A 22113-nucleotide genomic window follows, 5' to 3' on the forward strand; every position below is an offset into this window, starting at 1 on the left:
AAGATTGTATGACTTTTAGGGGGTGTTTCCCCCTATTTTCTAAAATGAGGCAAATTTTCACAGGCTCGTAACTTTTGATGGTTATAACTGATCTTGACTAAACTTATATATTTAAAATCAGCATGAAAATTCGATTCTTTTGATGTAACTACTGGTATCAAAATTCCATTTTTTAGAGTTTCGGTTACTATTGAGCCGGGTCGCTCCTTACTACAGTTCGTTACTACGAACTGTTTGATTGCCAAAACCAAGCAAAACCCGCAAAAATCAACACTTTATCCAGGAAATAGGTAAAGGGGGAGGGGGTAAGGTTGGGGGTGCTTACTGTGATTTTTAGAAGAAAAATATATAGCCTCTATACAAAAGACAATAGTCCATTAGTAAAAAGATAATATGTTTCTCGCCCTCCAGTTATCCAACAAAGTGAGAGTCCAATTTTGGGCATTGTTGGTAATTTCATAAGAACTCAAAGTCTCATATTGTGCCCTCCTTGAACAGTTTGGCCTAGATTCCCTTACTAGCCGTCGACAAAAACTGTCGCTTGCTTTTGGTACAGGGGTGTTGAAAAGCATATCCCATCGTTCCATACTGCCCCCCTGATTTCAAACCACATCGAGAAAGACCCGCAAGAGCAGTGGCAGAAGCTTTGTCCCCAGAAACAGATATTTGAAAAGCTTTGTCCCCTCGTTTCTCAGGTTTTCTAATGTTACTGCTAGTAAGCAAGAACAGCTACAGCTTTAGTTCGTTAGTTATATTATATTTTGACTAGTCAATTATTGTGTACTGATTCTAAGTGGACGATTAAATTTATTTCAAATTGTCTCATAAGTGTTGATTATAGATTGTACATGTGTTTGTGTTTTGACGACTAATCGAATATTCGGCTTGTCTGCTGCCCGTCTTGGAAATAAATTGAATTGAATTGAACAAAAACAATTTACGAAATATACCATCTTTTCTACTTTTGAGCATTATCAGACCCCCCCCCCCAAAAAAAAAGTAAATTAGAACCGCTCTTTTTCACCTTTTTCCGCATATGTCGAAACACTCCCTGACTCTAAAATATAAAAACAATACGGTAAGGAAATGTAATTAGAATATTAGTTCTAACTAGATTTGGTCGAAACTCGATAATTCCTCAGGTTACAGTTCGGATGGGAAAAAGTTTCGGTACACCTCTTTCCATGTCCAAAAGAGTACAAATTAGGTCCTCTTCCTACAATGTAGAACTGAAACATTCAATTTTATCTTCGAATACGTTTCTTTAAGATTTGACAACTCATTCCAGCATACATGGTTGGTCACATCTGCCGGAGTGACTTCGAATGTACCCACACAATCAAATTCCCATACGAGGGTCTTTGGGAAACAGCAGACGTGATGGGTGACTGATGTTAGATAGGATCATGTTAGATAAGATTTTAGATAAGCCCTTTCCCTTGTAGCCCATGATTAACACCCTTACCTCTTTCTACCTCTTTCGCCGATGATACAGCTATCACAGTGGTTGCCCGGACTTCAAAAGAGGTTGTGCAAAAAACGAACCACGTCCTTAGTCGGCTTCATGTTTTTACAGCTCTAACCTCCATTGCAGCAAATCCAAGAAAAACAAATTTTATGGTGTTTAGTAGAGCTGGTGTACCTGACCTTCTTGAAAATGTGCTTTATAATGGCGTTAGCATAACACAGGTGTTTTTTTTTTTTTTAATCTCGGATTTTACATTGATTGTAATTTGTCTTGGAAGAAGCATGGTGAAATAGTGTCGGCAAAAGCAGCTAGAGGATTGGGAGTGATGAGGAGGCTGCAAAAAGTATTCCGGTAGCAGTTGTCAAACTATTATACAGTGCTACTGTGCTCCCTTACATCACGTACGGTTGTTATGTTTGGGCAAGTAATTTCGTGATGAATTATAAAAGAACTCAAATAATACAAAATAAAGCATTGCGTCTCGTAGGTGAATTTCAAAACTGTCAAAATACTGCGGAGTGTTTTAGAAAGAATGATATTTTGAACATAGGCGAGCTACGTGATTACCAGCTAGCGATTATTGTTTTTCAAAGTGTAAATAAGGTAAGCCCTGAGTAATTTTATGATTTTTTTAAAACTAACTCGTTTTATCACCCTTATTTTACCCGGAATTCGGAGGATTTGACTTACTAGAGAAGAAATACAACGAGATCAGGATTTGTTCTCAGGAGCATAGGTGTCAACGTCTGGAATGACCTTCCAGAATCGGTCAGAGCGGCAGTAAGTCTGGCATCATTCAAGAGAATCTAAAGCCTACCTTGAATAAACTCTGGTCCCTGGCAAAAGATCATCTGAACTGGAAGTCGACTGTTGCTGCCTTACGTGCCTCTAGGCGTGAGAAGGTCTAAGTCAGTAAATGATAAAAATACCATATTTTAACTGGGATCCTGCCTATTTATCCCTGTAGTTTTGCTACCATCTCCGTCTGTCAGTTCTACAGGGGCATAAACTACTGTGACTGATAACTTGCTATTTGTGGTCGTAAAATGAGCAACTAGTATTCTATTATTAATACCTTCACAACCAAACTAAGACATGGCAGCTTCCTTATTCATCATTGTATGATGAAGTTATGAGCCCTACTCCCCGCCTATTCGCCCCATCCTTCCTGCCTGGGTAGGTAATTTCAATATCACCCAATTTCATGTTTCCTACCTCCTAGAATACGAGTTTTCAAAACTCCTAACAAGGGTAGTTCAAAACGTCTGAATTTAAAATGAAACATTCCATTTAATCTTTTCACTTAATCATTACGACTAATATCATTAAATCATACTGATTAGCTTATTCGTTTAATTTGTTTTTATTTACTGATTTAAACTATATATATCGTTTGTTAAAATTCCTTTGCATATAACCTTCCGTGAATTATGAAATACATAATAAAATCTATTTTTAAATATTGACTATCTCAAATACTGATTGGTCAATTCGACAGCCTCAAGTTAACATCAAAAATATTAAAAACTTACCAAAAACTAGAAAAAAAGGAAAAAATAAATTAGGTAAAATGACCTCAAGATAATTGAACAAAGGTATAAGACACTAGTTCACCCATGAAATTCCTTAAAATTTCAATGGTTAAAAAATACCAAAAGTTGAAAAGAAGTTCATTTAACAAATTTAAAATAACAAATGCAAATGCAGTACAAATACGAAATCAAACCATAAAGGATAAGGTAGTTATGCATTCCTGCTTACAAGTTTTCTGGTTAGATTAATGAGCATGAGCTCATTTGTGCTCATGAGCAAATTTGTCATTTGTTACGCAGCCTCAGCTGTGTTCTCACACAAAGAATGAGGTTGAAGGATAGACCACTCCACTTACAAGCTCATAATTACAAGCAAACCTATAATTATCTCATAGCTTTCTAAGGGATTTGATTATAGTACTACTTACTCTTAGCCTTCGAATTCCTGTCCGGGTAATTAGTTGGCAGTCATATAACTCAACGCGTTGAAGACTGTGGCAAAATGCCAAATGTTCCAAACCACTGTCAGTTAGAAGTGGGCAGTTATCAACCTCTAAAACAGTCAAACGCTCAGAGGCGCAAGCAGAAGAACCAAGTATCCGGATTCCATCATCTGATATAAGTTCACAGTGAGATAAGCTCTAAACAAGATAATAATATATTCAGTGAATCATAATTTAATTTGCACAAAAAGAAAACGAAAAAAATAAATATTCAAACTATCGTAGGCAAAAACATTCATTAAACAATCTTTTCCAAACAACGGAATAACGTGTTGCTAGCCAAAACAAACTAACTAAAAAATAAAATTAATAATTGTCAATTCAAAGAATTACTGAATTTTATCTTCATAGTGAAATAGTTCAGGCAAGTTCAGGCGAATGTTACTCTTCCCGCTGCGATTCTGCTGGACTATCCCAATACTCAAAAATCAATGTGTTTAAGAATATCTCAGTCCTCCGTTTCGCCTACAGATCCAGTGGACATTGTTTATCATAAGTCAACCCAAAACTCTTGGTCACCCCCGTTGTAATTCCTGTGGGCTTCCCAAGTGGGCAAAGCTCATATAGTACGAAAAATCTCAATCACCCACTCGCCTGCAAACGCTGTGGACATGGTCCATCATCAATCTTTGAGTCATTTCGTAGTCTCCAATTACCTTCAAATGGCTCAGAGAACTGATGGGCTATTTGAATCACCCTCACAGTATACATATCTACCTTACTTCTGCCCTAGGATGGATGATAGACGTGATTAACAAGAAGAGAAAAGAATCTTTTTTATACAACTCAGAAAAAGTTAATCCAGCTTTGCCTTTTGCAAAGACTCTGTCTTGGCTATACTCCAATTAGCCATGGATCTCGAGCCTTTCATCAACTTTATGTATATTATAAGCACTCTAAAGCTACCTTTAGTGCAACTACAATCAAGGTTCATAACAAAATATTGTTATGTCCAAAAACAACCTTCCAACTTATTAAAAACTTCCTCTTTTCAAGTTAAAACACATACAAAAAATGTGCAATATTTCCCATGAAATTAACTTAAAAAGCTTTTTCCACAAAAAAGATTTTTAAAGAAAAGTAAAGAGCTCCATTAAGTCAAGAATGAGCAAAAATAAAGTCAAATAATCTTCCAAGCGTAAAACTACCAAAAATCACAATAAATAAATAAATGAAACTAAAAACAAACAGAAATTACAATAAACAGTCAAGATTCAAACTTGAAACGAGCAAAAATTAACTTGAGCAGGCATGATTACCCCCATGCCTTCTCAAGAACAGAACACAATTTGCACTTTACTGAAAAAGAAGAACACAAAAACAAATGACCGTGGATTGTCAGTTTAATTGGACATATACTGATATTTATTTCTTGAAGTTTTGATAATTTTTCATTCATGAAAGCAAAAAAGTTGGTAACATTCCAAACGTATTTTGTTTTCAGTAAAGCGCAAATTATGTTCTGGTCTTGAGAAAGCATGGGGGCTACCATCCCTACTCATGTTAATTTTTGCTCGTTTTGAGTTTGATTCGGCTATTTATTGTAATTCCTGTTCGTTTTGAGTTTTGGTTTTTTATTGATAGTGGTTTGTAGTAGTTTTATGCTTGGAAGATTATTTGACTTTATTTTGCTCATTCTTGGCTTAATGGAGCTCATTCTTGGCAAAATAAAAACTTATTTTGGGTAAAAAAATTTTTAGATTAATTTCTGTTCGTTTTTAATTGACATAGTCTTTTTCAAGGAAAAAATAATATTTTTTACATTTTCATTTTTTTCTATATGAATCCGTAGCATTATGGTTTGCTATTTGTATGTTGAAGAAACTTTTTCAACAGATTTTAATCCTGATGCAAACAGTATTTTTTTAATTTAAAGCTACAGCTTCTAAAGTTGACCTGAAAAAAAAAAACTTAATATCATTCCCAAAAAATTCTATCTATGCTCTTTGAAAACTTGAATACAGTTACAATCTTTTTATTTATTTAAATTGTAAGAGCAGAAGTAGTAATAGCACTGTCCCCAAAAGTTAAAAATTAATACCCCCAGTTGTTCTCGACATATTGCTGAGGTGTCTTCTTGGCAACCATAAACAAAATGCCTTTTGATTTGATCAAAAGCATAATTTAGTTTTAAAGCATAATTGCGCAACTGCATCGTTGTGGGGGGTTGACATACCTAATATCACTAGGAACATAGTTGCTGGACCGTTCTACTACGCTGAACAAAAAGGCTGTCTCAAAGTTTTGACTGGATGCGTTTGGAAAATAAATGGGCTTGAGAGAAGGGCTGCTTCCCCCTCAAATCTCTTGTTACTTAAAAAGGGCACCAGAACTTTTAATTTTGAATTGAATTAACTCCTTTAAAAGTTTCAATGATAATTCCAGTTCAATCTTAAAAGGGAACTAAAATCATTTATTTACAATCAAATGAGCTTCCTCTAAATTTCAAACAATCATACCTTCCATAAAAAGCTTATATGCCTCCTGGGCAGAACTTACAACCCTAGCCCCCAGACTCTGGGGGGGGGGGTGTAAACCCCAAAGAACCTGCTATGTGATCTTTGGACTGCTTTTGAAGACAAGGCTATATCGAAATTTGTAAAAATACAAATTTCTTAATATAAAAGTTTAATAACCATAAGTTATATAGTCTGGATCGTTCAGGTCGTTAAAATTTTATAGACAGATAAAGGATAATTGGGGGAGGAGATATTTCGGAAGGTTGGGTTGAGTAGAGAGGATTTGAAGGCATATTTGGATTAGAGGGGAAATGGATTTTTGATTGAAGGCAAAAGAAAGCATCAAGGGAGAAAAGGGGAGAAAGTAGAATCTATTGCTTGTCCTATGTGTGGAGCTCAGGATGAAAGTTTGATACATTTTGTGTGTGAATGTGTCGAAATGAATGAATGGAGGCGAAAGATGTATGGTAAACGAAAATTGAATGAGGTATGGATGGTAGATAGAATGAAAGAGACAAATTTTCTGAGTATTAAAAGGATAGCAAGATTTGTCGGGATTGCAGCTGCACATCATGAGCGTTTTCTTTAAATAGTATTAACTTATTTTAGTTTAATTTGTTGTTTTGTTTTTTATGTAAAATTCCTATGGCACACGGACTTTTTTCTAAAATAAACTATTATTATTATTATTATTATTATTATTATTATTATTATTATTATTATTACTATTATTATTATTATAAGCTATTAATCTTATTTTAGTACTTACCTTGTCTTTTTTTAAACAAAAATGTCTATTTTGTGTTCACTTTGCCATTGAAGACTCAAAAGCCCTTCAAATCCTTGATCCTAAAATATTAAACTACGAAATACGTTTAAAAGGTTTTAACTTTTTAAACTTTAATAAATAAAAATTATTAAAACTGACAGTCCACAGCCATTTTTTTTTTCAGTGAAGTGGAAATTATGTTCTGGTCTTGAGAAGGTATGGGGGCTATCAAAGACATAATTTCCAAACCTTTCAACTACGCCGAACAAAATGGCTATCTTGAAATTTTAACTAGATATATTTTGGGAATTGATTGACGTGAGGGTGAGGTTTGTTTCCCTCTAATCATTTTTGACTAATAAACAGGGCACTGGCTCTTTCAATTTCTAATCGAACGAGCCTTTGTCAAAGTTTTTACATCAACAGATGGCCCTCTCAAAATTTCTATCAAATGCTTTTCGAAAACGTACTTGGTGTGCGCGGGTATCCACCCTTCGATCACTCTGAATCCTAAAAAGGGCACTAAAACTTCTGATTGCAATGAGCCCCCTACGAAGTTTACACAATCACCTTTTCTATATACACCTTTAAATGCCCCCAGGGCATAACTTACAAACCTTGCCTTGAGGGCTATGGGGGGGGGGAGTTGTCATCCTCAAAGACATAAATTCTGATTAGCAATCCAATTAGCCCTCTCCGAAGTTTACTGATAACCCTTTCTATATAAACCTTATACACCCCCCAGGGCATACGTAACAACCCTTGCTCCGAGGGCTGTAGAGGGGATGTCATCCTCAATTACATAATTTCCGGACATTCCAACTATGTTGAACAAAATGGCTATTTGAAAATTTTGATTGGATGTGTTTGGGAAAATGGTGGGTGTGGAAGGGGGTTATTTGCTTTCAAATCGATTTCCTCTTTCAATTTTTAATCAAACGAGCTCTTTTCGAAGTTTCTACGACAACAAATAGCCATCTAAAAATTTCAATCAGTTATATTTCGGGAAAATACGAGGTGTGGAGGGGGTATCCACCCTCCGATCCCCCTGAATTTTAAAAGGGGGCACTGAACTTCTGATAACCAATGTAATGAGCTTCCTTCGAAGTTTATACGATCACCCTTTCTATATATACCTTATATGCCCCCAGGGCATAGCTTACAACCCTTGCACTGAGGGCTCTGGGGTTTTCATCCTAAAAGACATATTTTTCGGACCTTTCATTTACGTTGAACAAAATGACTATCTCAAAATTCTGATCGGTGTGGGAGGGGGGTTTTTTGTCCTCCAATCACGTTCCACTATAAAAAGCGCACTAGCCCTTTCAATTTCTAATCGAATAAGCCTCTTTCGAAGTTTCTACGACAACAAATGGCCATCTCAAAATTTCTATTTGATTCATTTCGGGAAAGCAGGAGGCATGTTTAGGGGTGAGGGGGGGTAACCTCCCAACACTCTGAATGTAAAAAGCGCAGTAAAACTTCTGATTAGTAATCCAATAGCCCCTCTCAGAAGTTTTAAGATACCCCTTTTTATATATAAACTTTTTATGCCCTCAGGGCGCAACTTAAAACCTTGCCCAGAGGGCTGGAGAGATGGTGTCATCCTCAAACACATAATTTCCGGATCTTTCAACTACATTCAACCAAATGGCCATCTCAAAATTTTGATTGGATGTGTTTGGGGAAATGGTGGGCCGGGGAGGCGGGTTATGTGCCCTCCAATCACTTTAGACTATTAAAAATTGTAATCAAATGACCTCTTTTCGAAGTTTCTACGATAACAAATGACCATTTCAAAATCTCGATCACATGCTTTTCGGGAAATACGAGGTGGGGCGAAGGGTTATCCACCCTCCTATCACTCTGAATCCTAAATAGGACAATAGGGCTTCTGATTAGCAATCCAATGAGCCCCCTCAGAAGTTTATATAGGCGGTTTTCACACTACGCCAAGAGGAAGGTTTAAGCGGCTACCAAGCTAAGCCCAAAGACAGGTTTAAGCGGCTTTAACAATACGTATGCTATTGTCTTTGCAAAGTGGTTAAGTTGCAGTACGTCAACTAAAAATTTCCACACAAACAAGTTCTTTCAAACTAAGCTGACGTAACAATCTATAAAACTATTAAAATTATCGTCTGAAATCATCACAATCATCGTCAGAAAACGTCATCGTCAACAAGTAAAAATATGACACAGAGATAGAGATTCAAGTTCTGGTCAAGCGTGATCTAGGAAAGCTAATTAATTTGTTTTTGAATTTTCCATTAAAGAAATTTTAAGTTATGCTAGTGTGAAAGGGTTCACGACATAGTGTATAAGAGCCATAAGCCTAACCACAACGAAATTGTCAAAGAAAAAGATAAGAAAAATCACCAATTTTTCAAGCCTTGGACAGCCAGTAGACAAGTAAGACAAAGTTGCATCAGTAAGTTGAACGCACTCCTCCAGATCCAATCTCTCAATAATACGACAGCCCTACAAAATACAACAAACCTATAATAAATAATTAATTCAAAAACGAAAAAAAACTTGCTTACAAGCTCAAAATCAATAGAAAAATTCTTGCTCATTAATCGCAATTAGCAATTATCTTTAAAATACACCCCTATCCTAAGAAACCTTTTTGACCACTTAAAACTTGTTCTTTTTCTAGCTCCGTGGAATTGTTTCCTTTGTAATGCCTTGGTTTGCGATGTCAAGAGCTAGTTTAAGATTTTCCACCAGTCTTCAAAATTCCACTACGACCAGCCGTATGAGAGGTTGCCACCTATTCCCCGACCCCCCCCCCAAAAAAAAACATAAATTCGATAAGGTTTCTTTGGAGACGACAAAGAACCACAAGCTTATAATAATCCACACCAAAGCGGGTGGTAACCCCAAAAGTATCTTATTCAAATCCTGTAATATGTGGTCTTTTCTCCTCTAGCTCTCTTAATGCAGGTAAACCACACCCTGGAACGAGGCTATTTTTAAGCAGCATTTTATTGAGGGGATTTCCAGTTGGCAAATTGTCTTTCATTTATTTGCGGTTTGTTTTTTTTATTCAGTTTTTTCTCTTCTTAGAGATTTCGCTTCAAAAGATTATATTTTTTTTATGAGCACTGAGGACGACTTAGCAGAGGTTTTTGTCGAAATATTTTCTTGTTTTTGTCTTCATATTTTGCTTCTGGCCGACAAAATCCTCGTATTTCTAATTTATTTGATTGTGTTTTTCATTTATTCTATCCTTTCTTGTCTTTATTTCATAGGTCATTTTCTGATAGCCTTTGTGCAGTTAAGTCAGGAATCTTCATTGTGAGTTTTTCTATATATGTGTACACAAATGCTTTTGCCAGATAAATGTAAGGAAAATGGAATCCCTATTGTGGCCAAAGATATGAACCTCTTACATTTGTTTCGCTCGGGTAGGAGATAACCCTTTTGCCGTTAAGTCAAAAATCTTCACTGTCATTATTCCTATATATGCGCATGTAAGCAATTTTATCCAAGATGTTTAGGAAAAAGGTATTGTCTCGTTGCGTCCAGGGTTATGAGCCCCTGAGGTTTGGTTTTCTCCATTAGGAAATAAAAAGATAATCCGTGTACAAGTCATGAGTCTTCAACGTGAGTTTTCCTATATATCAGTACTTGAACACCTTTCCTCCAGACGTACAGGGAAAAGATATTTTTCCTGTGCAGCACTACGAAATCATAATGAATGTAAAACCGTTGATATTTGGTGTTCTCTAGTAAGCAGACTTCTGAGGTTTCTCCATTTGGAAACAATATGAGATTGTATTTCTTCATCACATTAATATAGCAATGTAAATTAATAACAATGAATTCACATCGCAAACAATCAATTTCAACATAGTCTCCCCCACAAAACTTCACGGCTAGGAAAAAAACATGAGAGAAAAAAGAATACAAAGACAAAAGGCAGTATACTAAATCTACTAATATGCTAAATACGAAACACAAACAAAATACAGAATCGAGTAGCCATATTAAGGAAGAGCATTTCCCCAAGATTTAACTTCTTCCCCCACTATACCTACCTTACCCCCCCCCCCTTCGATAAAAAAAAACCAAGTATGGGCCTTTAGCCTCAACGTTTGGTGTGTAGCAGTAATAAGTCTTTCAGTAAATATATTCCCATAGAGTTTCTGAGCAGAAAGTAAAACACTTTTTCTTTTGAGAAATATCCAGAGTACGTGGCAAACAAATGCCTCTGGAAGCTAAAGAATTACTTCTGCTTGCAATTCACTAGTTGCAGGAATAATTCAACATGGTAAAAATCTGGTCAAAACTAATCACCTTTGGCCGTGTTCGACACCAGATTCAGCTGAAAATTAGTAATGTACCCAAGTCAGTTTAACTTACCCTTGTTAAAGCTTGGAAACCATTGTCCGTAACTTGAGAACATTTTGCCATTTCAAGTGTCACTAGCTGAGGGCAGTTTTGACTCAATGCAATAAGGAATGCGTCTGTAAGTTGAGTGCAACCAGACACTCCGAGACAGGCAAGCTCAGGACAAGACCTTGCGATACGGATAACACCTTCATCAGTTATTTCCTGCAATAAATAGTAAAAAGGTTTTCACTACAACAAGGTCTTAGGCACCTGTCCTTGCAATATTTAAGATTTAAAATTGGGGTCTCTATTTGTTAATACCAGGCCCCAGAGACATGTAGAATCATAATAATAGCTTAATAGTTCCGATACCGGGATTTTGATAAATAGAACAGAGCATGATAATATCTCCCTGAATCCAAGAGGTCAGGAGCTCCACGTGCTCCTTAGAAACAATCACGATAGCATCTTAGGGTATGATAGTATCTCCCTGAATATAAGGAGCTCCGCGTATTTTTTAAAACTATATCAAGTAAATTATTTTCAGTTCTAGAAAATTCTTTAGTTTAGTCCCAAGATCTCAGTAACAAGCCTTTTTCTCAGATGGAGGCAATACATCTGCAAAAATTTTGTTCCTAGTTTCCCATCTATATTCAAGACTTGCATAACGGCTCTTAATATAACAATTCTTATGCAACATAACGGTTAAATGTTCATAGTAGAACGGTTTCAGCAAGCAACGATATCACCGGTACCCTTTGTATATAGATGTCTTATCATGCTCTCTGTTCTAATATATTAATTTTACCTAGCGGCAAAATTAGCAATCGGAATCATCGATTTTAGATACCCTTAAATGTCTTAGGCTGCTGGCCCAAATTATCAGGCTGCTGGCCCAAATTTAGATTAAAAAAAGGACCCAACTGGGTACCAAAAGAGACGACTTTAGTGTTACCACAGATGTTCTACCGTGTGATTTAACGAACACCTGGACCGTACATCTGAGAAGCTTCACAAAACAAGCCATCGTTTTAAAGAGCTTGATGTGTCAAGATTACTTATATAAATGAAACGAAATTCTCTGTAGCAAAAATCACTACAAACAGGAGTATGGCTACTGCCCCCTTCGCCCTCCCCTAACCGTAAGAGTCTAAAGTATATTACGTCATATACGCTTTACTGAAAACAAGTTATGTTACAAAAATTCTTTTTTATTTACAAGATTGTAAATGACAATAAAAATTATTGATAAGAAATTAGGAAAAGAAAGAATATATCAAAAAGATTCGTATTTGGAACAGGATGACTAGAAAAAAAAAATAAATACGTAGTTTTTATCAAAAATATAAATATAATTTGTATACCATTGTCGCTCCAAAATTTTAGTTGAAGACGGCACCAATTATTTAACAAATTACATCATAAATAAAGAACTTAGATGCATGTTATGTTTACTCCTGCTATGAATAGAACTCACATGAGCCATGCCAAATTTAAGTTGTTTTTACCCTCTTAAAGATTTTAAGGTAGGTTTTCAAGAGATTCCCTATCTTGAAACCTCTTGTAAGAGATTTCTTGAAAAAAAAAACATTCTTCTGAATTAGTCTACAGTACCCCGTCAGTTAGAAAAAAGAAATCATAAGAATCAGGTCTTTAACTGAAGTATTTCGTCAATACCAAATCTGAGCGTCCTAATCCTTAACCCATAAGCATTTAGAAATAACTGAATTAGGCTAATCAAGCCTAGGAAATACTTCAAACCAAAGTAACACAAGAAAGCCATTTATATTTTCGGAGATCCAACCATTTTAAACATTAAATTAGACGAATAACAAATATAGCAGCACATCATCGTTAATGCTGACCCTACTTAAAGAAGTTTCATCTCCAGCAAGAGCTGTCATGTTTCATGCTTCCATCATTTAGGCGTTTATTCAGTGTATAAAATACATACATAGATATTGCTTACCAAAACCATTTATATGCTACTTCCATTTATTCACTATAGTGAATTGTTCCCAGTGACAAGCTATTGAGTATCAGTATTACTTTCTCGTGGAAAAAATACATATTTTAAAGAGTTTTCTGACACAGCCTAGCAAATAAAAACCACACCCCCTTGGAATAACTATGTGAAACCTCTCCATGATAGAAGAACATGACAGAAACATAAAAGCACGATTAGAAACTCATACAAGTATTTTTTTAGTGTCGCCATAGCTTGAAATCATTCTTGTTTTGACTTCTAGGCCCGTAAGTATCAATTGTTTTCTGGGGGAAGCAGGGGTGAACATAGAAACAAGGAGAGCTACAAAGAACATAAGGGTAATGAAAGGAGAAAGATGAAAATCTTAACAGCCTGAAAAGGTGGTCACAAAGCTCCTCCACTTTGTGGACGTACTCATAAACGTCATTTTGACCAAAACAATACATTTCAAGACTCATATCGCAGATCGTCAGGTAATCATGCAATTTCATCAAATTTGAAGTAAGAATTTGCATCCCAAAAACTTTTTTTTTACCCCGAGTCTTCTTGAAAAAAAATTACCCCTCTATAAGGCCTATATCAGGTTCAAACACGACTAGCAGAATTTACAATAAATTTATTGTTTACAAAAAAATGAATTAAAGTAACAAATAAAAATGAAAATTTTCGACGTAACACCTTAAATTAGGTATTCTTTTCATAGACCACACTGCCGGTCTATGACGAACAAATAAATTTTCAAGTGGGAATAAATCCATTTATTTGGACAATGAGAAAACAGGTACAAAAGTCCAAATATATCGATCACATATACAGCGACCGTCATAAGTAGAAATACTAAAATAATAAGATTGATAAAAATATAACTAGAATATAAACTAGAATATTTATACACAAAAAAAAAAACTTTTCAGGTCTTTCACAAAAGACCTGAAAAGTTTATTTCCGGAAATGAACTTCCGGATTATTCACTAGATTATTTTCAGAGCAAGTTCACTGAATAAGTTCATTCAAAGTCTTGACGTAAATGTTCTTCTTTAATCTTGCCCAAATGTAAAACAAATTTCTAATGAAGGTGGCAAAGCCTTCCGTATCTTTTAATTGTAAACCGAATGTTGAGTTTATAATTTTTTACTGGGTTGGTCTCATTTCCCCAAATATGCGACGTATTTTCGACGTAACACCTCAAATTAGGTATTTTTCTCAGATCACATTGCCGTTCTATGACGAACAAACAAACTTTATTGGGTGTTATCCATTAATCTGGATAGTGAAAAAAATTATTTTGACGTCGAAAATTATCATAAAAATGAAATTGAAGAGCGACATAAACAATAAAAACGAATAGAAATTATCTTATGGATAATGAGACTGCCATCCCCCACCACGCTCTTGACACGAAAACTTAACTAGTGCTTCCCTATTAGCATTTTAGAGGGTACCAAACATTTTCAATTGAGAACTGAAATCGTTTTATTCGCCTATAGCCTTTCAAGACATTCGAAATGAAAAACATTACTATTTAAAGCTATATCAATAAATAAGTCTTTACACATCAAGCCAGTGCAAAAAACTTTAATTTTAAGTGCCTGCTCTTCGGTAAGACCATTTCATCTCGAAGAACTGAGAAACAAACTTGCATTCCAGCGGAAATATTGTCAGGGTGTGGGGGGCTCCATTCATTTACAAGCAATTGACAGGTGATAGAAATTACGTCTTAAATCATGGATGTAAACAGGTTTAAACCTCAAGATTGGGTGAAATGTCAGAGGATGATTTAACTGTAAAAGGAGGTCGAAAACAAAATGCATTTTTGTAATATATATACATACATGTATTTATAGAATAAATAAAGTATACAATAAATTATCATGGAGTCATCATGTGGTGGCGATGTGGGATCGGCCACTACTTCTAATATGGGGCCTGGAGTTCAATCTCAGCTCCTATAGCCCGCCACAAGGCCCAGAATTTGATTCCTTTTATGGAATTATACGGTTGGATTAACAGTAGTCGTGCTCCAATAGCCCACCACAAGGCTCGGAATTCGATTCCTTTTATGGAATTACACAATTGGATTAAATATGCACTCATCCTGCGGTTGCGCAGTGGGATCGACCACTACTTGGTAATATGGGGCCTGGAGTTAGATCTCAGATCCAATCGCCCTCCACAAGGCCCGGAATTCGATTCCGTTTATGGAATTACACAATTGGATTAAAAATGGAGTCATCCTGCGGTGGCGCAGTGGGATCGACTGCTACTTGGTAATATGAGGCAAGGAGTTTGATCTCAGATCCAATAGCCCGCCATAAGGCCGGGAATGGAATTATGCGTTGGTTCGACCGCTACTGGGTAATATGGGGCGTGGAGTTCAATCTCAGCTCCAATAGCCCGCCGCACGGCTCAGAATTTGATTCCTTTTAGGGAATTACACAATAGGATTGAAAATGGAGTCATCCTGTGGTGGCACAGTGGCATCAACCGCTACTTGGTAATATGAGGCCTGGAGTTACATCTCAGATGCAATGGCCTTCCATAAGGCCTGGAATAGAATCATACGGTTGGATTAAAAATGGAGTCATCCTGTGGTGTACAGTGGGATCGACCACTACTTGGTAATACTGGGCGTGGAGTTCAATCTCAGATCCAATAGCCCGCCGCACGGCCCAGAATTTGATTCCTTTTATGGAATTACACCATAGGATTAAAAATGGAGTCATCATGTGGTGGCACAGTAGGATCAATCGCTACTTGGTAATATGAGGCCTGGAGTTAGATCTCAGATCCAATGGCCTTCAATAAGGCCCGGAATAGAATTATACGGTTGGATTAAAAATGGAGTCATCCTATGGTGCATAGTAGGATCGACCGCTACTTGGTAATATGGGGCGTGGAGTTCAATCTCAGCTCCAATAGCCCGCCAAACGGCCTAGAATTTGATTTCTTTTATGGAATTATACGATTAGATTAAAAATGGAATCATACTATGGTGGCGTAGTGGAATCGACCGCTACTTGGTAATATGGGGGCTGGAATTCGATCTCAGATCCAATAGTCCACCACAAGGCTCGGAATTCGATTCCTTTTATGGAATTACACAATTGGATTAAAAATGCACTCATCCTGCGGTTGCACAGTGGAATCGACCACTACTTGGTAATATAGGGCCTGGAGTTCCATCTCAGATCCAATTGCCCGCCATAAGGCCGGGAATGGAATTATGCGTTGGATTAAAATAGAGTCATCCTGTGGTGCGCAGTGGAATCGACCACTACTTGGTAATATTGGGCGTGGAGTTCAATCTCAGCTCCTATAGCCTGCCGCACGGCCCAGAATTTGATTCCTTTTATGGAATTATACGATTGGATTAACAATAGCCAGGATCCAATAGCCCGCCACAAGGCCCGGAATTCGATTTCTTTTGTGGAATTATACGATTGGACTAAAAATAGAGCCATCCTGTGGCGGCGCAGTGGGATTGACCGCTACTTGGTAATATGAGGCCTGTAGTTCGATCTCAGCTCCAATAGCCCTTCACATGGCCCTGAATTTGATTCCTTTAATGAAATTTTACGATTGGATTAAAAATTGAGTAATCCTGTGGTGACGCAGTGTGATCGACCGCTAATTAGTAATATGGGGATCTCAGCTCCAATAGCCCACCACAAAGCTCGGAATTTGATCCCTTTTATGAAATTGTACGATTGGATTGAAATTAGAGTCATCCTGTAGTGGCGCAGTGAGATCGACCACTACTTGGTAATATGGAGCTTGAATTTCCATCTCAGACCCAATAGCCCGCCATAAGGCCCAGAATTTGATTCTTTTTATTGAATTATACGATTGATTACAACAGCCAGGCTCCAATAGCGCACCACAAGGCCCAAAATTTGCTTCCTTTTATGGAATTATACGACAGCGCATCCTAATAATCCCCACAAGAAGAAGAGAAGAATTATGGAGCCACGTCAGAGCTTTTCCTTTGATTCTATTTTATTCAAAATTATAAAAAATAAAACCAACACCGGTAATTTTTTAAGCAAATGTTTTATTTTTTAAACAAGCATTCCGAATTGGCGACTCACTATATAATTCATTCATTAGTTTTTTACACATTTGAGTGGAATTTATCAAAAAGGAAGACAATACAATCAAAGTGTACAGCATAATATCGGATGAATCTAACTAGATTTTTTGAGGAGGTTGTGAAAAAAAAGGTATTCCTGGATACAGTTTTCAATTTCTTAAGATTACAATGAAAAAGAAGTGTCAAACACACTTTTTTTTAAATATAGTATAAGCAAAACTCTAGTCTACAGATGATTAAAGTTCTACATAGGTAGCTCAACTCTTATCTGTGAAGAGACTTTTCTGTGTTTTAAGTTCGAGTAGATTAGTAATTTTATTTTTATTCTGTTTAGATTTCACTTATTCATTATATTTCAGTAGTTAAGTTTAACTACTTAATAAGTTAAATTCTGTTCTTAAGGGTTTCATTGATTCATTAATAGTTGTTTCTATTCGTTTTCAGTTTGATTTGTTATTTGACTTTATTTCTGCTCGTTGTACATTTTAATGAGCTTTATATCACTGTTTGACTATATATATATATATATATATATATATATATATATATATATATATATATATATATATATATATATATATATATATATATATATATATATATATATATATATATATATATATATATATATATATATATATATATATATATATATATATTTATATATATATATATATATATATATATATATATATATATATATATATATAGTCAAACAGTGATATAAAGCTCATTAAAATGTACAACGAGCAGAAATAAAGTCAAATAACAAATCAAACAAATATATATATATATATATATATATATATATATATATATATATATATAGTCAAACAGTGATATAAAGCTCATTAAAATGTACAACGAGCAGAAATAAAGTCAAATAACAAATCAAACTGAAAACGAATAGAAACAACTATTAATGAATCAATGAAACCCTTAAGAACAGAATTTAACTTATTAAGTAGTTAAACTTAACTACTGAAATATAATGAATAAGTGAAATCTAAACAGAATAAAAATAAAATTACTAATCTACTCGAACTTAAAACACAGAAAAGTCTCTTCACAGATAAGAGTTGAGCTACCTATGTAGAACTTTAATCATCTGTAGACTAGAGTTTTGCTTATACTATATTTAAAAAAAAGTGTGTTTGACACTTCTTTTTCATTGTAATCTTAAGAAATTGAAAACTGTATCCAGGAATACCTTTTTTTTCACAACCTCCTCAAAAAATCTAGTTAGATTCATCCGATATTATGCTGTACACTTTGATTGTATTGTCTTCCTTTTTGATAAATTCCACTCAAATGTGTAAAAAACTAATGAATGAATTATATAGTGAGTCGCCAATTCGGAATGCTTGTTTAAAAAATAAAACATTTGCTTAAAAAATTACCGGTGTTGGTTTTATTTTTTATAATTTTGAATAAAATAGAATCAAAGGAAAAGCTCTGACGTGGCTCCATAATTCTTCTCTTCTTCTTGTGGGGATTATTAGGATGCGCTGTCGTATAATTCCATAAAAGGAAGCAAATTTTGGGCCTTGTGGTGCGCTATTGGAGCCTGGCTGTTGTAATCAATCGTATAATTCAATAAAAAGAATCAAATTCTGGGCCTTATGGCGGGCTATTGGGTCTGAGATGGAAATTCAAGCTCCATATTACCAAGTAGTGGTCGATCTCACTGCGCCACTACAGGATGACTCTAATTTCAATCCAATCGTACAATTTCATAAAAGGGATCAAATTCCGAGCTTTGTGGTGGGCTATTGGAGCTGAGATCCCCATATTACTAATTAGCGGTCGATCACACTGCGTCACCACAGGATTACTCAATTTTTAATCCAATCGTAAAATTTCATTAAAGGAATCAAATTCAGGGCCATGTGAAGGGCTATTGGAGCTGAGATCGAACTACAGGCCTCATATTACCAAGTAGCGGTCAATCCCACTGCGCCGCCACAGGATGGCTCTATTTTTAGTCCAATCGTATAATTCCACAAAAGAAATCGAATTCCGGGCCTTGTGGCGGGCTATTGGATCCTGGCTATTGTTAATCCAATCGTATAATTCCATAAAAGGAATCAAATTCTGGGCCGTGCGGCAGGCTATAGGAGCTGAGATTGAACTCCACGCCCAATATTACCAAGTAGTGGTCGATTCCACTGCGCACCACAGGATGACTCTATTTTAATCCAACGCATAATTCCATTCCCGGCCTTATGGCGGGCAATTGGATCTGAGATGGAACTCCAGGCCCTATATTACCAAGTAGTGGTCGATCCCACTATGCAACCGCAGGATGAGTGCATTTTTAATCCAATTGTGTAATTCCATAAAAGGAATCGAATTCCGAGCCTTGTGGTGGACTATTGGATCTGAGATCGAATTCCAGCCCCCATATTACCAAGTAGCGGTCGATTCCACTACGCCACCATAGTATGATTCCATTTTTAATCTAATCGTATAATTCCATAAAAGAAATCAAATTCTAGGCCGTTTGGCGGGCTATTGGAGCTGAGATTGAACTCCACGCCCCATATTACCAAGTAGCGGTCGATCCTACTATGCACCATAGGATGACTCCATTTTTAATCCAACCGTATAATTCTATTCCGGGCCTTATTGAAGGCCATTGGATCTGAGATCTAACTCCAGGCCCCATATTACCAAGTAGCGATTGATCCTACTGTGCCACCACATGATGACTCCATTTTTAATCCTATGGTGTAATTCCATAAAAGGAATCAAATTCTGGGCCGTGCGGCGGGCTATTGGATCTGAGATTGAACTCCACGCCCAGTATTACCAAGTAGTGGTCGATCCCACTGTACACCACAGGATGACTCCATTTTTAATCCAACCGTATGATTCTATTCCAGGCCTTATGGAAGGCCATTGCATCTGAGATGTAACTCCAGGCCTCATATTACCAAGTAGCGGTTGATGCCACTGTGCCACCACAGGATGACTCCATTTTCAATCCTATTGTGTAATTCCCTAAAAGGAATCAAATTCTGAGCCGTGCGGCGGGCTATTGGAGCTGAGATTGAACTCCACGCCCCATATTACCCAGTAGCGGTCGAACCAACGCATAATTCCATTCCCGGCCTTATGGCGGGCTATTGGATCTGAGATCAAACTCCTTGCCTCATATTACCAAGTAGCAGTCGATCCCACTGCGCCACCGCAGGATGACTCCATTTTTAATCCAATTGTGTAATTCCATAAACGGAATCGAATTCCGGGCCTTGTGGAGGGCCATTGGATCTGAGATCGAACTCCAGGCCCCATATTACCAAGTAGTGGTCGATCCCACTGCGCAACCGCAGGATGAGTGCATATTTAATCCAATTGTGTAATTCCATAAAAGGAATCGAATTCCGAGCCTTGTGGTGGGCTATTGGAGCACGACTACTGTTAATCCAACCGTATAATTCCATAAAAGGAATCAAATTCTGGGCCTTGTGGCGGGCTATAGGAGCTGAGATTGAACTCCAGGCCCCATATTAGAAGTAGTGGCCGATCCCACATCGCCACCACATGATGACTCCATGATAATTTATTGTATACTTTATTTATTCTATAAATACATGTATGTATATATATTACAAAAATGCATTTTGTTTTCGACCTCCTTTTACAGTTAAATCATCCTCTGACATTTCACCCAATCTTGAGGTTTAAACCTGTTTACATCCATGATTTAAGACGTAATTTCTATCACCTGTCAATTGCTTGTAAATGAATGGAGCCCCCCACACCCTGACAATATTTCCGCTGGAATGCAAGTTTGTTTCTCAGTTCTTCGAGATGAAATGGTCTTACCGAAGAGCAGACACTTAAAATTAAAGTTTTTTGCACTGGCTTGATGTGTAAAGACTTATTTATTGATATAGCTTTAAATAGTAATGTTTTTGCATTTCGAATGTCTTGAAAGGCTATAGGCGAATAAAACGATTTCAGTTCTCAATTGAGAACTGAATATATATATATATATATATATATATATATATATATATATATATATATATATATATATATATATATATATATATATATATATATATATATATATATATATATATATATATATATATATATATATATATATATATATATATATATATATATATATATATATATATATATATATATATATATATATATATATATATATATATATATATATATATATATATATATATATATATATATATATATATATATATATATATATATATATATATATATATATATATATATATATATATATATATACTAACTGTTGGGGTGGCGCTTCGCGCCACCCCAACACCTAGTTGGTGGGGGCGCTTCGCGCCCCCCCAAGCCCCCCCGCGCGCGTAAGTCGTTACGCGCCATATTAGTTACGCGCCATTGTAGTTGTGTCCCTATGTCCCACCTGTGAATATAGATAGATATATTATATATATGTTTTTAACTACGTAAAACTTGCGAATATACAACATTCTTTGCTGTCCCATTGTCTGTGCATATATATAGATTGTCAGGTTTACCGACTCTTGAACATGCAACATATAATGGTCCATGGGAAAACAATCCGTATTCAGATCTATACCTCATGATTCTAATGATTGCCCTTGAGCTTTGTTGATGGTGATTGCTAATCGACCATTCCCTGTCCCGGTGTCCCGGTCGTCATTTATATCCCCCGTGCCCCCCGGCGTCCCCGTTGTAGTGGTGTCCCTGTGTCCCGGTGTCCCTGTGTCCCGGTCGTCATTTGTATCCCGGTGTCCCGGTCTGTATATACATTCGTTTTTTAGTTTTGTTTTTCTCCTTTATTTTTTTCCTTTTTATTTTTTTTCTTTTTTAGTTTATTTAGATTTTTAGATTTTTTAGTTTTTTTTTAAGTTTTTAGTTTTTTTTCTTTTTAGTTTTTTTGTAGTTTTTACCTTCTTTTTAGTTTTTTTTAGTTTTTTTTTTAC

The 22113-nt window shown here is 36.0% G+C and overlaps 1 protein-coding gene across 1 annotated transcript in view; it reads right to left on the reverse strand.

Annotated features, from left to right (window-relative positions):
- The window catches only part of LOC136035300 (F-box/LRR-repeat protein 20-like), a 106836-nt gene that overhangs the window by 6229 nt on the left and 78494 nt on the right, over positions 1-22113 (reverse strand). Inside the window, exons 8-10 of the mRNA XM_065716993.1 lie at positions 11097-11288; positions 9108-9209; positions 3429-3641 (exon numbers count right to left, since the gene is read on the reverse strand). Coding sequence (XP_065573065.1) covers positions 3429-3641; positions 9108-9209; positions 11097-11288 — 507 coding nt within the window. The remainder of the gene's footprint in view (positions 1-3428; positions 3642-9107; positions 9210-11096; positions 11289-22113) is intronic.

The sequence above is a fragment of the Artemia franciscana genome, chromosome 14 (assembly GCF_032884065.1).
Source record: "Artemia franciscana chromosome 14, ASM3288406v1, whole genome shotgun sequence".
NCBI lineage: Eukaryota > Metazoa > Arthropoda > Branchiopoda > Anostraca > Artemiidae > Artemia > Artemia franciscana.